This window comes from Dipteris shenzhenensis, chromosome 18 (genome assembly GCF_047967505.1).
Source record: "Dipteris shenzhenensis isolate YYH24624 ecotype China chromosome 18, Dip_SZ_1.0, whole genome shotgun sequence".
Classification (NCBI taxonomy): domain Eukaryota; kingdom Viridiplantae; phylum Streptophyta; class Polypodiopsida; order Gleicheniales; family Dipteridaceae; genus Dipteris; species Dipteris shenzhenensis.
The window spans coordinates 43,700,794-43,716,337 of NC_141613.1; the positions used below are offsets into that span (position 1 = coordinate 43,700,794).

Consider the following 15,544-nt stretch of genomic DNA (forward strand, 5'->3'; position numbering starts at 1 on the left):
TCACAATAAAGTATGGTAAGAAAGGTCCGATCTCACATGAAGAGGATGCTGACATAGAGATGGCCATGTATGACGAGAGCAAGAAAGATGATGAAAATGCTAAAAGCTCTGGATATGATAATGAGGACACCAATGATAGTAAGGAAGCTGAAGAAGATGGATATGACACTGACCTCAGAAGGTTACATAAAAAGACCACGAAGATATCTAGAGGTATGAAAACTTATGTTTAATTTTCTTTATTCATTTAAAGGCCTTTTTAAATTTATAATTAATTTAAAATTTTGAATCTCATAATTATTTTATCCTTTTATAGGAGAAGGGGAAGGAGGAGGATGAGGAGGACATAGCTGGAGTAGAGGATACAGAAAGCTCATCTCAAGAAAGCAAAGCTGCTTTGGCTATCCATCGGATGACTCTAGAAAATAATCATACCTTGTAACAAATGGAGAAGTCATTTCAAGTTAGGTTTCAAGTTCGAGAACAACCTCTTACTTTTCTATTCGATGAAGAGGACATTTCAATCCTTATAAACTTCAAGAAAGAGGTTAATGACAAGGTCATAATAGCCATCCTCAGGTTTGACACAAACTTTTTATTGACTTTATGCTTTTGTATTTCCATTGGATCAAATGAACTAATATTCTTTTCTTTTTATTGCAGTATGGTTTTAGAATAGCTGCCCCTATATATACAGAGATGTGCATATATGGTCGATCCTCTTGTTTCTAGTGTACTTAGCAATAAGTAGAAGACCATAGATGATGTTTTTAAGTGGTTGCAACCTGTTGATTTGACTGCGGCGTGAGTTATCTTTACTGCATATCATGAGGAGTGAGTATCAATCCCTACTTAGCTTATCTCTTACATTGTGGAGGATTATATCAAATAATAATTATTCTTGATTGATAATGCAGCTCGCATTGGAGCTTGGTGATTGTGGACATCTTAGCCAAGCAATGTTTCTTTGTCAATTCAATAGCATCTATCCATGCCAGTGTGTTAGAGTAAGTATAACCTACTTGTGTCATAATTACGTCAATGAGATGCATCCTATGCAATGCACACATTCATTTATGTTTTCTATTTTGATGTGTAGATCGGCACGAAAGTTAGTAGGTGCTATAGATGCACTTATGCAAATGGAAGGTGACTTAGAAGATCAAATAGAGTATGTAACATGCCCTGCAGATGATGACCACAGTTGTGGGTGGAGAGTCGGATATAACTGCTTTTTGCTCCTTGCTCTAATTTTTAATTTCAGTGGCGGTGAAACCTCATTGTCGACATATATAGACTTGCATCTATATGCATTTATTTCATCTATCATTAAGGCATTTATTGATAACGTGGTGGAGCATCCAGAGGAAACATCGGTTGCTACGCCCATAAGTTGTCCTAATGTAACCGTTGTATTGGACGAAATGGGGAGCGCTTTTGAGGTTAGGGTTATCATTAGCAAGCAATCTCGTGTTTTGACATTTGGTAGCGAGGAAGTTACAATCCTCTCCGACCCTTTGAAAGAGGCTAATGACAAAGTCATGATGGCTATCCTCAGGTTTGATATGAACATCTCTTGGCTTGATACTTCAATCATTTGATTCAATCTGCTTCTAACATTTGTTTATTTATTGCTGTAGTACAGTTATATCTCACTTTCCTAGATCAGTACAGAATCGTGTGTGTATGCTTGATTCTCTCCTTTCAGCTGTACTTAGTGATACCAAGAAGACAGTAGATGATGTTTGTTCAATGCTACAACCTTTAGACTTGGACGGCATGCTAGTTGTCTTTATGCCGTATTATGAGAAGTAAGTATCGTCTCAATCTTTCTTTTACTCTTTTATTTGTAATGTTGTGTCAATTAATACTTAATATTGTGATAAATCTTATCGCTCTTTATTGGTGATGTAGCTCACATTGGAGCCTGATGGTATGGGATCTTGATGACAACCATTGTTGGTTTGTCAATTCATTTACAAGCTTTCACGGGGTGTTCAAGTAAGTGTTCTTTTATCATATCATTATGAACATGCATCTTACTATTTACTACACAAATTCACTTTGTCATATGTCATGATGGACAGGTCTGCAAACAAGTTAGTATCTGCGATTATGAAAATCAGGGAGCATTAAGACCAACCAAATTTCCAGACATGCCTCGTAGTGGAGCAGAAAGACAAGTTTAGTAGTGGGTGGAGAATTGCCTACAACTTCATGTTGTTCCTTAATGAAATTTTTGAACATGTCTCAATAGAAGCATATACAAAGCTCGAGCTACAAGATTTTATGGCTAAGACTGTTCACTACCTAATTGCTACCATTGGGAAACAACATGATGGACTCAATGAAGAACCTGAGGAAGCCAAAGAAAAACAAGAGACAATTCAGTCTCCTTCTGCATCACAGCCTCAAGTAGAAGCATTACAGTCTCCACTTGAATTAGAGACTCAATGCATTCTTCCTACACAAGAAGTAGAGACTCAATGTGCATCTACAACATCACATCTTGCAAAGGAGGAAGAGATTGAGTCTATCCTGATTGCATCAGAAGTAGAATCTCAATGTACACCATCCACACAAGAAGTAGAGACTCAATGTACTCTTAGAGAATCACAGCCTCAAGAGGACTCATCAGACTCTATTCAGTTGTAAAACATGTAGAAAGAAACACAAGTCCTTGAATATTTTTATCTTGTTTGTATTGACTAATGATAGTGTTTTTTTAACTTATGTTAAATGTTACAATACATTAGGATATTTACTTATGATATTTATTCAATTTGTATTATTATTTTATTAGCAATTCTAAAAAAATAAATTGTATTAGCAATTCTAATATAATCTACTCAGCCCTACCAAACTTGTTGCAGAGAATACAAAACTATTACAAGCCATAGAGGCCAAGATCACACTAGAAGATCTCATAATTAGTATCTCTTATCTTCTCAACAATCCAATCTTCCACAGACTCCATGTCCATATCCTCAACATAATTACAATGAAGGAAGAAATTCAAGCAATCATGATGGACAGGCTGCAGACTCCACATCAATATCCTCAATATAATTTCAATGAAGAAATTCAAGCAATCATGATGGACATGCCACAGAGGCCAAGATCACACTAGAAGATCTCATCATTAGTATCTCTTATCTTCTCAACAATCCAATCTTCCACGGACTCCACTTCTGTATCGTCAACATAATTACAATGAAGGAAGAAATTCAAACAGTCACTGGATAGGCCACAGAGGCCAAGATCACACTAGAAGATCTCATCATTAGTATCTCTTATCTTCTCAACAATCCAATCTTCCACGGGCTCCACTTCCGTATCGTCAACATAATTACAATGAAGGAAGAAATTCAAACAGCCACAGATTGTTTCTTTATAATCTCTTTGGGAGGCCTTTATTGTTCTTTCAGCATCCCAATCAAATCGGCCATACCGAGTGCTTCGATAACGTAGGTTGCTTAAGAAGTCCAAGAGATCTTGTCGTGCTTTTATAATACATTATAAAAGTCTTTCGCTCTCTACTATCTTCTGAGTCTCCTCCCTCTCTGTCCGCCTCTGTGCATCGAATTCCTCTCTCTCCATCCGTGTGAGTGAAGAGCCTTGTCGAATTCTTGCATCTCTCCTTGCTCCTTGGTCAGCAACCCATTGTTTGAGACTGTCGATTCCAGACTCCACATCTCCGACGATGCCAAGGACATCCATGGTGGGTGGAGAGATGATAAATTAAGAGTGATAAATGAAGAATGTGCTTGTAGAAGGACTAGGATGGACAAAAGAAGGGAGTCTAATTATATTATTCTTGTCTTCAATCACTTTATTTCATAGATTTAGACCGATTCAAAATCTATCATCTCATGTGTCTCTCACATTTACGATCTTTTATTTTTTACTTCACTCAATGAACAACTCACCTCTCTAAATTTATTAAATTGGTTTTACTTTTTTGAAAGTCTAATTTATTATATACAATAAATATCTTATGATGAGAATCTAATAATTATATCATTCTTATGTTCCATCACTTTATTTTATAGATTTCAATGTACTCAAAATCTATCATCTCACATGTCTCGCATTACGGTCTTGCATCAGCAAGTCTAACTTATATTATATTAAAAAAATATCTCATGATGAGATTCTAATAATTATATCATTCTTGTGTTCCATCATTTTATTTTATAGATTTCAATGTACTGATCACTGTCTTACATGTCTCAAATGTCTCGCATTACGGTCTTGCATCCCATCATTTTATTTTATAGATTTCAATGTACTCACTATCTTACATGTCTCACATGTCTCGCATTATGGTCTTGCATCTGTTACTTCAGATAATCTAGTCATCTCAGCCTCTACTGATTCTTTATTCTAAATCTTTCATCTCACATTATGAGTCTGTAGTTCTATAAATCCCCTAGTAGTCGTTTGTCTTCTATATCTCACCCGCAGCAAACACTTCTTCCACTTTGCTCTTCTTACCTTACTCCTCTCCTCAAGCTTTCTCCTTCCATCTTGCCCGCAGCCTTACCTCCTCTTCTCAAGCATACTCCTTTCATCTTGCCTTACCTCCTCTAGTTACCTTCTTCACTCTCGTTACCTTCCTCCTCTCGTTCGTCTTCTATATCTCACCTGCAGCAAACACTTCTTCCACTTTGCTCTTCTTACCTTACTCCTCTCCTCAAGCTTGCTGCTTTCATCTTGCCCGTAGCCTTACCTCCTCTTCTCAAGCATACTCCTTTCATCTTGCCTTACCTCCTCTAGTTACCTTCCTCACTCTCGTTACCTTCCTCCTCTCGTTTTTATGGATCTTTTTAAGGTAATCGATTCTGTCGAGCAAGCCATTAGCAACATCAAAGTATGGATTGCCGAGAACCAAGGAAAGAGAGAGGAGAGAAAGCGAAATCCAGCTCCATTAACCCAGTACGAGAAGGATGACTTTGCTTGTCAGAAGGGCTTAGAGAAGGAAGAGAAAAGAAAAATAAGTATGGCTACTACTAAAATAGATAAATTGCAGTCATATAGGAGAGAGCTGATAGACTTTCAAAGTGAGATATCTTCGCGTGTGGCTCGTTATGGAAGATTTCCACCCTAGGAAGTGCAAGCCATTTGGAATAAACAAAGTGTTATGCAGGAGAAAATTCATCAATCCTTACTTCTCTTCTATAATTTTAACTACATTGATGAGGATGAGATGAGCTCAGCTCTTGAATGGGTTGAATTTAGGCTAAAGTCTTGAAAATAGAAAATTAATCAATTCTTACTTCTCTTCTATAATTTTAACTACATCGATGAGGATGAGATGAGCTCAGCTCTTAAATGGGTTGAATTTAGGCTACAGTCTTGAAAATAGATTTGCCTTCCAATGAGAGGCTTATTGTAACTTTTGGTGTTTTTCAACACCTTTATAAATATTATGAGAGTTTGCTACTTCCACTTTTAACTTTTGAAAGTGTTTCCTAAACACTACTATAAATATTAAGAGAGTTTACAATTATTGAACCTTATTTTTTTGTGTAACTTATCTCAGGCTTATTGTAACTTTTGGTGTTTGTCAAATTCTATTATAAATATGGTGAGAGTTTCTTTAATACTGTAACTTTTGAAGGTGTTTATTAACACCATTAAATATTAAGAGAGTTTACAACTACTGAATCTTATTTTTAAATGTAATTTATCTAGGCTGTGTTAAATTTTATAATTTTAGTTTCATGTCCTTAAAAAATATATTTAAAAAAGCTTGTTTTTATGTTTTTATATGTGCTTTGAAGATTGGGTTTTTCTTAAATTTTATCTGAAAACTAGTCCAAAAGTATATGTAAAAATGAATTTGTACATTGACAAGTCCAAAATTAATGAAGTAAGTGTTTGACATAAAAGAGTGTCACCAACCCAAAAGGACTGACAACAATGTGTGAGGTATGCTATAGTAAAACTATAATCTCTATTGAATGATGTGGGGTCAAAGAAGACCGGATAGTTGGTGTGGACAGAGTGATCTAGGGGTTAAAAATCTAGGCAGAAGGTGTGAGTGTGATACTTTGCATTGCTGATGAAGAGGCCCATAAAGCTGACAAGATATGGTAACCTATCAGACTTGTATGCTCAACTATCATGAGGTGAAGGTCATCTGTTGTGTGCATGGCTAAACATCCATTGGCATGGGATGTAGCATCTATCAAAGGCTCAAGGTGGAGCTAACAATATAAAGGCCTAGAAGCCTGAAATACAATGGATAATGCATAAGGGCATAAGAGGTGCCGAATGCTAATGAAGGGACTGATTTGAAGTTGTGGATCCAACCACTAATCTGCATCAAGTAAGGAATGTATATAATAGCCATAAGTGCATGATGAAATGCTGAGTCTCCCCAGGTTACAGTATGGCTAAACCTGATAAAGTCCACTACAGTGGGGCAGGACTGTACTAATGCATAAGTATCCTCGTGTTGAGGAATGATCGGTCCATCTGAGGTGGTGGTGATCATTGGATCCAAGGGCGGTGCAATGCGACATGGCTGAGCCGATGTTGGAATGTCCTAAAGACTAATCTGCTGATTTGAACTACTAGTAGGAACCGTGTCCATGGTATGCTCCATGTCAGAGGTGAAAGCATTAGGGATCGATGCTGAAATGAATTCTCCTAAAGTGTTGAATGCATTGTGGCATGTATCTCTGCATGTGGCTAGAGAGGTGAGTGCCTCATACTAAGGACTTACTTGTTGAATAACTGCATGATTACTAGTAAACTCCTGCTGAGTATCTGCATCTGATGTGATAGTAGATGGAGTTGGATCCATGCATGAATGTGATGGCTGTACATCACTGGAACTAGTCTGTGCTGATGTAGATGGGACTGCCTCATACTGAGGGCTTATCATTAAATGTTCCTTGTGTTGAGGGCTTATTATCGAATATTGGCTTTGTCTTTTTGGACCTTCCTCATCAACTATTCCATTTGCTTTTCCAATTTGGATGTGTCTGCCCACTTTTCTTTCTTGCTCTTCTCTTCCTTCATCTTCTAATGCTTTTTCTTGGATTTTGAGGAGGTGTCAAGTCATCGTTGAAATCGATCTCTTCCTCCTCTTCAAATCTAATTGCCTTGGACTCACGATTATAGATGCTTTCATTGGAGAAATCATGCTTCTTCTTCTTCTTTGCATTTGGTTTGTCGATTTTTCATTCAACCACTCTAGCATGAGTCATCAAAGTTTACAAAGGTTAATGCCTTGAAGTCCACTATAGATAGTGCACTTTGGTAAAGCTTTGTGGTGTAGGCCACTCATGAACCACCCATACTAGACTCTAAGGATCGTTGCTTGGTCAGCAATCTATTCCAAAGAATGGTGAGCTTTGTCACATACTTGCTGACTCTCAGCTTCTTTTGATTGAGAGAATGCATCTCATCATTGATCTGTCGGGCCATCTTGGTGGTAGGAAACTCTGGTAGAATGCTTTTGAAGGTAATTCTACCTGGCAAGAATGAGTATAACCACCATAATAGGACACCCAATGTAAGAAGGTTTTGCCGCCTTAAAGGCTATTGCCAAATGTATCTCTCTTCTCTTCATCAAGATTGATGCCTTACTGCCTTCGAATCAGTGAAAGTTGTGTAGGCTGGGAGCTTATTGAGCCATGTGAAGTGTGTGGGCAATGGGAGGGTGGGATGGCATGATCGCAGAGTCTCCGATGTTGCTAGGTTTGCAAATGCCTCTCCTCTAAATGCATTTGTGGGAGTGTTGAGGGTAGCTACCTAGTGCTTTGCATGAGGTGTTTTGTCAGCGTGCACAATGTGAAGACTAAATTATGGGAGGCACTTACAAACATTGTTTCTCTACGAAAGTCATCGTCCGTGCTATTGGTTTCTTTCCTCTTATTGGGTTGTTCTTCTCGCCTATGCGCTATGAAGTGGTGTAGGAGGAGGTGATAAAGTGTGAGTCAGTGCTTATAACCACAAGTGGTCAACTTATTCTATGCAATGCCAAAGATTACGAAGAGACAGAGCCCTCAAAATTTCCCAATTTGTACTTTGTGTTTGGTAACCTGGCACCACAATGCACAAAGGGTTGGCTATTACAAAGGGCCCCACGTGAACATTACTTGTTATATAGAGTATGTAATGCAAAGTTTTATGATATAAATAGAAACCCACTCTCTCACTTACTCTCATATGCTCAATGTCTAGAGAAGGTAACCATGTGTTACTGAAGAATAACAAAGTACAAGGAGAGAAGCACTGTAAGCTCATAGGAAAAGGCAACTCTAAATCTAACCGAACCAAAATATACAACCAAAGGGATGAAGGATTTCTAGAAATAGCCTATCGGCATGTTCAAGAGTTCAATATATTATCCTTGAGAAATATTATCATGCTGCCTTATATAGTAGTGCTCTATTAGTGACCATTGTTGGGGGCTTTGCCTTCCCCATACTAGTTGGCACTCCTCTTCATTCCCCTTAATGGCTTCTATTGTACTTTCTGGTTGTGCCTAACTACCTTCTTGATTGGGTCCTGGCTTGTTTGGTAGCTTTGACGCCTCATAGGCATTTGTTCCCACAAACTATTATGAAGATATCTTCATTTCATGGCTATTAAAGTGATGCTAGTTATGAGGATGATGATGCCTCTATTTGCAATTGTGAACTGATGAGTCTTTTGCCAATGTGAAACAAATTGTTGGTTTATTAACTTTGTCTTCCTATGTGTTTGGGAAAAAGAAGTTCAAAAATGTAATAATTGTCTATGTAGATAGATTTTGGAACCTGATAGAGCAGCTGCAGATCCCAAAATCTTGCCAATTAAATAGATGAGAAGATTGTTGCCTAATGGTATTGTAAAATTTATGCTCGAGGAAAGGCACTGTAAGACAATTAGAAGAAATGTCATGCAACACTTTGCTAACAACAATCAAGTTGATATCAATGTAATTCAAGAGGCACTAGATGAGAGTGGTATCAATAAAAAAGGATATACCTTCATTTTCAAAGCTGTGCGCACTAAAATTGAAAGATAAGAAAATAAGGAGTGTGCTGATCAAGAAAGAAAACAAAGGGTGTCGCCAAAACGTAATGGCAAAACTTTTTTACAATGTACATTGCCTAGATTCTCCCTTTTTTTTGTGGTACTTGTGTTAATAGCCATGGAGCATGTTAAGGTAGACATAAAGCATATTAAGAAATTTAGACTATCCAAACCCTACGGGTTTTAAGCCACAAATGGCTCAATGAGAAATTTTGTTGCAAACAATATTATATGTTAACCTCTCTTACATATAATATTTGTACTACTAGAGAACCTTCTTAAAGTGAAAGTATTCCTATCAAATCGTGGAGACAATTTCCATGGTGAGTAGCAGTTTGAAAGAGCCAAATTTTCTTTATAGTTTACCCATGAAAGTCTATCCCTCGTGCAATTCAAACTTGTGATAATAATCCTATCTCACCTTGCAAATAGACCAAGGTTAAGATGCATGGATGATAGAACAGATAATTGACTCAATTTAAGCAACAAGTCCCATACTAGCATATGATAGACTACATAAGCTTATATTTGTGGCCACCCATCCAATTAAACTAAAGGAGTCACGCCAAGGATAGCATGTTGGTAACATTAATAACCCATGGAATGGTATGAGCAAGGAAAATCTAAAGAGCTCCTTGGCCGAGCCGGAGAAACTGAACCCCATGGATAAATACGAAAAGTACTGCATATAGTCAAACAATGTAGCAGTTTCTGCTTCAGTGGTTCAGAGAATTAGTCAGTCTATCAACTCTCTACATTCCCACTCCATGTGGTTTCAAGCTTACAATTTCACAAAAATTAACCTCCTCACTAGCTTGTGAGAGTCAACACTCGCATTCTATGTGGTTTCAAGCTTAAAATTTCACAAAAATTTACCTCCTCACTAGCTTGTGAGACTCTTATTAGAGGAAGGCTCCTGTGTAAACGAGAAGGTGATACCACAGCTCAGGAGTGTATGCAAAGATTTATGCTTACCCTTGCTTGGGGGGATGTACACTTGCCTAATTTTGTGCATAGGGTTCAAGTACACAGACAGAGGTTAGCCTTCAAATCTCAATTCCTGCGTGTATGGGCATGCTGGGCCAGATTAAACGTTCTCGTGACACCCCCAAAATGCGTAGTATAAACAAGGAAAGCAAGAAAATTAATTTGAATCACTTCCATACTTATGCAATCAAGGCCACAATGTTAGCCCTTCCCGATATTGTGACTGAAACGTATGATGAGGTTGGAAAGACACCTTAACTTTGGCTCTTCATGACAATGAATGCACATAAGAACCTGGAACTGGAAGGCTGCATTACAGTTATTATTTGACCAATGCGCATGCAATAAAAAGTGACAGAAATCATGATCAATGCCTTGATGCTGCTCTTTGCCATCTTCCTCTGCAGCTAGTGAGAGTAACTTAAGGTCTGTTTTTTCTCCCAAAACAAGGCCATAAGTCAAAAAGTACAATGTCCTCACGACGACTCCTGCCTTGGTTGCACACATATTTGGCCTGACAGGCCCAGCAACCTGAGGGGGGGAATACCCTTGATTCGGTGTCCTGAGATCATCATTGTGTTATGAAGCACATTTTTCATGTCTTTGATTGATCAATCTGATTTTTATTACAAGCCACAAAGGGGATGATTCAACATGCTCGGTCTGGATAACAATGAAATAGAGCTCATCTCAGTTGTTGGTACAGAGAAGCCTTAGCAGCAAGCTTGCTCTAGCTTCCCCGAACACATCACAATTCTTTTACCCAGCTGCAGTTCCTTAGCATGTTTGTCCCCCTAAACATTTTGATTGAATCTCCTTTTATATCAAGGTACCGAACATTGTTTGCTGGCATGAATTGTGTATCCCCATTTTGAAATGAGAAAGAAGGGTTTGTATATAATACCACATCACCAAACATCTGTCATGCTACTATGTCATGATCACAAAGCAACACTCTAGACTGTGCTTACAAAATTTGTCATGCGCCTGAGGAACGTACCTCTCCATCCCTGAGTTTCCAAAGTACAGCAAGACTTCTATCTACAGGACATTGGAAACCTCTCAGTGGTTGAAGTTGTCACGGGAATGACAAGGTTATATCTGAATTCCCACCACCAAGCGAGAACCATAATTTATTTCCAGTGGCTTATCTTCTGTTTCTGGGCCTGACACTGTGGAATGGCTTTTGACAATGAAGCAGCTTATCGGTTCCTTTAGGTCCACTCTCTGTATCATGAATAGTAGTCTTCCAGTCCAAAAACCTTGCAATAGCTTGAAATTTGAGAACGCTTTCTTTTCCATCTCGTATAAGAGCAAAGCCCCCTGGTCTTAACAGTCGATCCATTTCCAACACTATGTCACCCATATTGCACCTGCTTTCATATCAGGCATTTATTTCCAGCATTACTGTGGTGTTTTCAAAAAGATAAACGTACCCGAAAGTCATCTGTCAATTGTACCGCATGATAGTAACCTGATTGCCTAAGAACTAACTTGTGGGTTCACAGCTTTTAAAAGCACTTCCCAGATTTCAGATTAGCATGCTTTCCTAACCTCACATATTTCTACCCATTTTTGCATTGGCATAAATAAGCGAATTCCCAGCTTCTGTCCCAAGATCAATTTGAAAAACAAGATCCTGAAAAGACATAAGAAGACAGAATGATGTAAACCATAAATACAACTAAAGATTACAATGCCCATACCTATGATCTGCTGAAAACAGACCAGATGCATGTAGCAAGTCAAATGTTCTTGGATATACATCTAAAGCTTTGCACCTGCAAAAGATAAGAAAGTAAGCCTTTTGTACGTCTGTCTTGTCTACTGTTTCATTCTTTCTTCTTGTGCAACTCATTAAAAAATTCCTTCCCACTTGCCCACACGATATAAGTAGCCAGATCAAATGAGCATAAGCTTTTGAAGGCTTGAACTCACCAATCATGGTAGACTCCAAGAAGCCCACGATCAAATATAACAGGGAGGCGATCTGGCCCAGAGATCGGGATAACATTTAATACCCACCAGTGTTCAGATATACTCTCTAAAGATAAAGCTGCTGCAAAACTGTACACAGACCAAAGTTATGAAGCAGTAATATCTCTCTCTCTCTCTCTCTCTCTCTACATACATATACATATATGTGTGTGTGTGTCTCTCTCCTCCACGTCTGCACTCATACATCCCATTGATTTCACCCATTTTTGAAATCAATAACTTACATAGCCAGGGATTTTTAAAGGTTTGTCTCGACATTTTCAGTCAAGAAGGGGCTTCCTGAGCAAGCCACACTAGATACCAAACAAAGAATATCAACTCAGATTATCATATAGAAGTATGTTGGTGGAGGCTGGTACCATCTTGTGCATGCAGGGTAGCCATGTACCATTGTAAAAGATTTGACCTAAAGCCAGTAAACAAATTTGATCGAAGTAGAAAGCAGATGCACGATGATCAAAGAGAATTACCTGCCATACCCAGCATTCATGTCGATAACATTTCGAATATCTTTGGTCCTTGAATTACCAAAAGATAGCAAGTAAAAGGATGTTAAATATTTCCAATAATTAAGATCAGCCACATAAGCTTCCTCTTTAGCTGTTTGAATGCTTGCCGCTGGTACATATTTCAACCGTATGGGTGGAGCTGTTAGGCGGAGAGGCCAGCTTTTTACAATGGCCTCAATTCGTTCTGTTGCATCTACCAGGCAATGAGTCAACGAAACATTCCTGCCAAAGCCACAACTTACGTTGCTTGTTATACATGTTCAAAACAATCAATTAAGAACAAACTCCCTACAATTTATATTGATATAGCAGACTGTTTTGAATTTAACAGCACTACTTTCTTTGTATATGCAATGTATGCCAGCAAGAATTTTGGAGCGAAACTCTTATATTACATATAAATGATCCAGCATATCAAGAAAGTAAGATCGCATGTGAAGGGGATAGGAATGAAACAAACAGTTTGAAAGAGCACACAGAGGGCAAGCAGGATAGGCTCACTTTATAGACAAAGTGGCAGGGGATGCATACTCACGAGGAGGAGGGGTGTGCATGGCATGAGGTAAAGGAAGGGAGCATGGGGATATACATTCAATAATGGGTGGGATGTACAATGAGCAAGGGGAATTTAAAGGGGGAGGGAGAGAGTGAAGGAGGATAACGAGAGAGGAAAGGGGGGACTCCATAGGGAAGAATTGAGGAGGTCGTAAGCTTAGTGCATTGAAGCTAAGAGGGTATACAAAATGTAGTGAAGTGAGGGTTGCATCAGGCTAGAGTCCCCATTTTATAACAAATTCTCCATCAATGACTTGGCTTCTCACATGCACAAGGTGGGTTGGGGGGTTTTCATGAGCATATGGGCTAAATCCTTTCAATCGGGTGTGACAACCCTTAGCCTCGTTTTCCCATATAAAATCAAGCCCAGCATCATATATAAAGATTGGGTGACTCATATGCATGAACCCTTCCTCAATATTAAAATCCACGAACACCACCTAGGTGGACAAGTGGAGGGTTGGCACAAAGATTGTTGCCATCTCATCCACTCTTTGCCCTTATAATATACTACATGCATGAAATATGCACACTCACCAACTCATGGAACCATCCACATTGGTACGGTGGTCACATGAGAAACCTCAACCATGGGCCATATGCCCTCTTATTCTATATCACTCATGACACAACACACTACACACATTGAAATTAATCGCAATAACATTGGTCATCTTTATCATTCACATTTCCCTCACCCCAAGTATAGGATGCAAAGCATACCTTTGCTGGGTCAATACTGTTCACAAAGAAACTTGAGATTATGTCTATCGAAGATCTTCCTTCCACGTGGTTTTTGGAGTTCTCGGGTCTCAACAAAGCCATTTCCCTATCCTTCCACACCTTTATATCGACCGGTCTATGGTAGCAGGAAGTTCTTGTCTCGCTTGTGAACGCCGGCTGTCAAAGCACATGGCCAGACGTTCTTCATTGAACTGTCGCCCCCAACCTTTGTGAATTTGGGCATCCAAATTGCGTTGTGACGTTGTTAATAGTTATTGGGATTCCATGTAAAGAAGGGCTAGCCTCCTCGTCTCATCTAGCCCTTCTAACTGCATCAACTTACCATTCACTAACGCTGTCACTACTCTGTCTTGTTGCTTTGATACTAGCCTCAAGGCAGGTATTTTAATCTCCATAGGTAGCACCACCTCTGTATCATATACCAACTCAAAGAAAATCTATCCCGTGCAGTCTTGTGTGTGGGGTTGAATGCTCAAAATGCTTTTGAAAACTTTATAGATCCCACTGGCTAGGGTGACTTGCCACAAGCTTCCAAATAGATTTACACAAGATGTCATATGTTCTTTCAACTTGCCACATTGGCAACATGGTAATAGATGCTTGAGATCCTATGTTTGATGCACATATGTTTCATCCACAATTCTGCAACCTCATTACAAAAATGAGAACCATGATCCGACATACTTTCTGAGAACGCACCACAATGAGTGCAAATCGATTTGAAGATGAAATCACTCACCACCTTTTCATCTGGTCCTAGAACAGCCATAGCTTCCACTCATTTAGTTATGTTCTGTGACAATTAAATACTTCTTCTTTCTAGTATTCATAGGAACTGGACCAACAAAACGCACCCCCACTTTTGAAAGCGATGTACAAAAACTATTGGGTCATGTCTGCCTAGGTCAAGATCCTTTTTGCCAAAGAACTAACAAAAATCACATGTTTTATAATAGACCACCACCTTCTTGAAAAGTGTAGGCCAAAAGTAACCAACATGGAATAGTGTAATCGGCTGCATAGTGTCCTCCACAGAATCTATCATGACAATGGCCATGATATGCAACGTGCTGGACTTCATCTGCATCAATAGCCTGCCTTAAAACTCGATCCTCCATGTCCATGTAATGCATGTTATCTTTTCTATTCTTCTTCTAGTCCTGGATGAAACATTTAGAAGGGGGAGAGACAAGTGGTCAAGAACTAAAGTATCCCCCCATACCATGGATTATCAATTGTTATAACCAACAAGACGTTCCCTTTTGGGTCCTCTTCTCAATCGATAAATTCAAAAGTGAAGTCATACTCTTGCAAAATGTTCAACTATTTGGCTAATCATTCCATAGGATTAGGACATTCAAAACTTGTTTGGTGTGACTATTACTAGTGATTATCACAAAAGATCGGCCCATGACATAGTACTTAAATTTTACAATGTAAAATACCAAAAAGAGAGTGTATGCTTATCAGTTTCAGGGTATTGCATCTCAGATCTAGCGTCCTCCTGGAGGCAAAATTGATAGGATACATGAACATTTCTTCACCTTGTTTTCCTGCAAGAGTCCCAAAATTGGGACTGACATAGTAAGTCTTGATCAATCTAGATTCCAAAGAATAGGGGAAGAAGAAAGAGCATCCTTTTTCCTTACTCAAAAGTGTTGTCATTGAAATAGCCATCATGGCATACTAGTCGCTGAACCGCCTACAATATCCTA

The 15,544-nt window shown here is 38.7% G+C and overlaps 1 protein-coding gene across 1 annotated transcript in view; it reads right to left on the bottom strand.

The window, feature by feature from the left end:
- Positions 1 to 10,240: 10,240 nt before the first annotated feature.
- LOC147891267 (putative methyltransferase PMT12) overlaps positions 10,241 to 15,544 on the bottom strand; it is a 30,782-nt gene continuing 25,478 nt past the window's right edge. Inside the window, exons 6-9 of the mRNA XM_087389785.1 lie at positions 12,492 to 12,752; positions 11,962 to 12,090; positions 11,730 to 11,804; positions 10,241 to 11,396 (exon numbers count right to left, since the gene is read on the bottom strand). Of these exons, the coding sequence (XP_087245911.1) occupies positions 11,171 to 11,396; positions 11,730 to 11,804; positions 11,962 to 12,090; positions 12,492 to 12,752 (691 nt within the window). The 3' untranslated portion in view covers positions 10,241 to 11,170. The remainder of the gene's footprint in view (positions 11,397 to 11,729; positions 11,805 to 11,961; positions 12,091 to 12,491; positions 12,753 to 15,544) is intronic.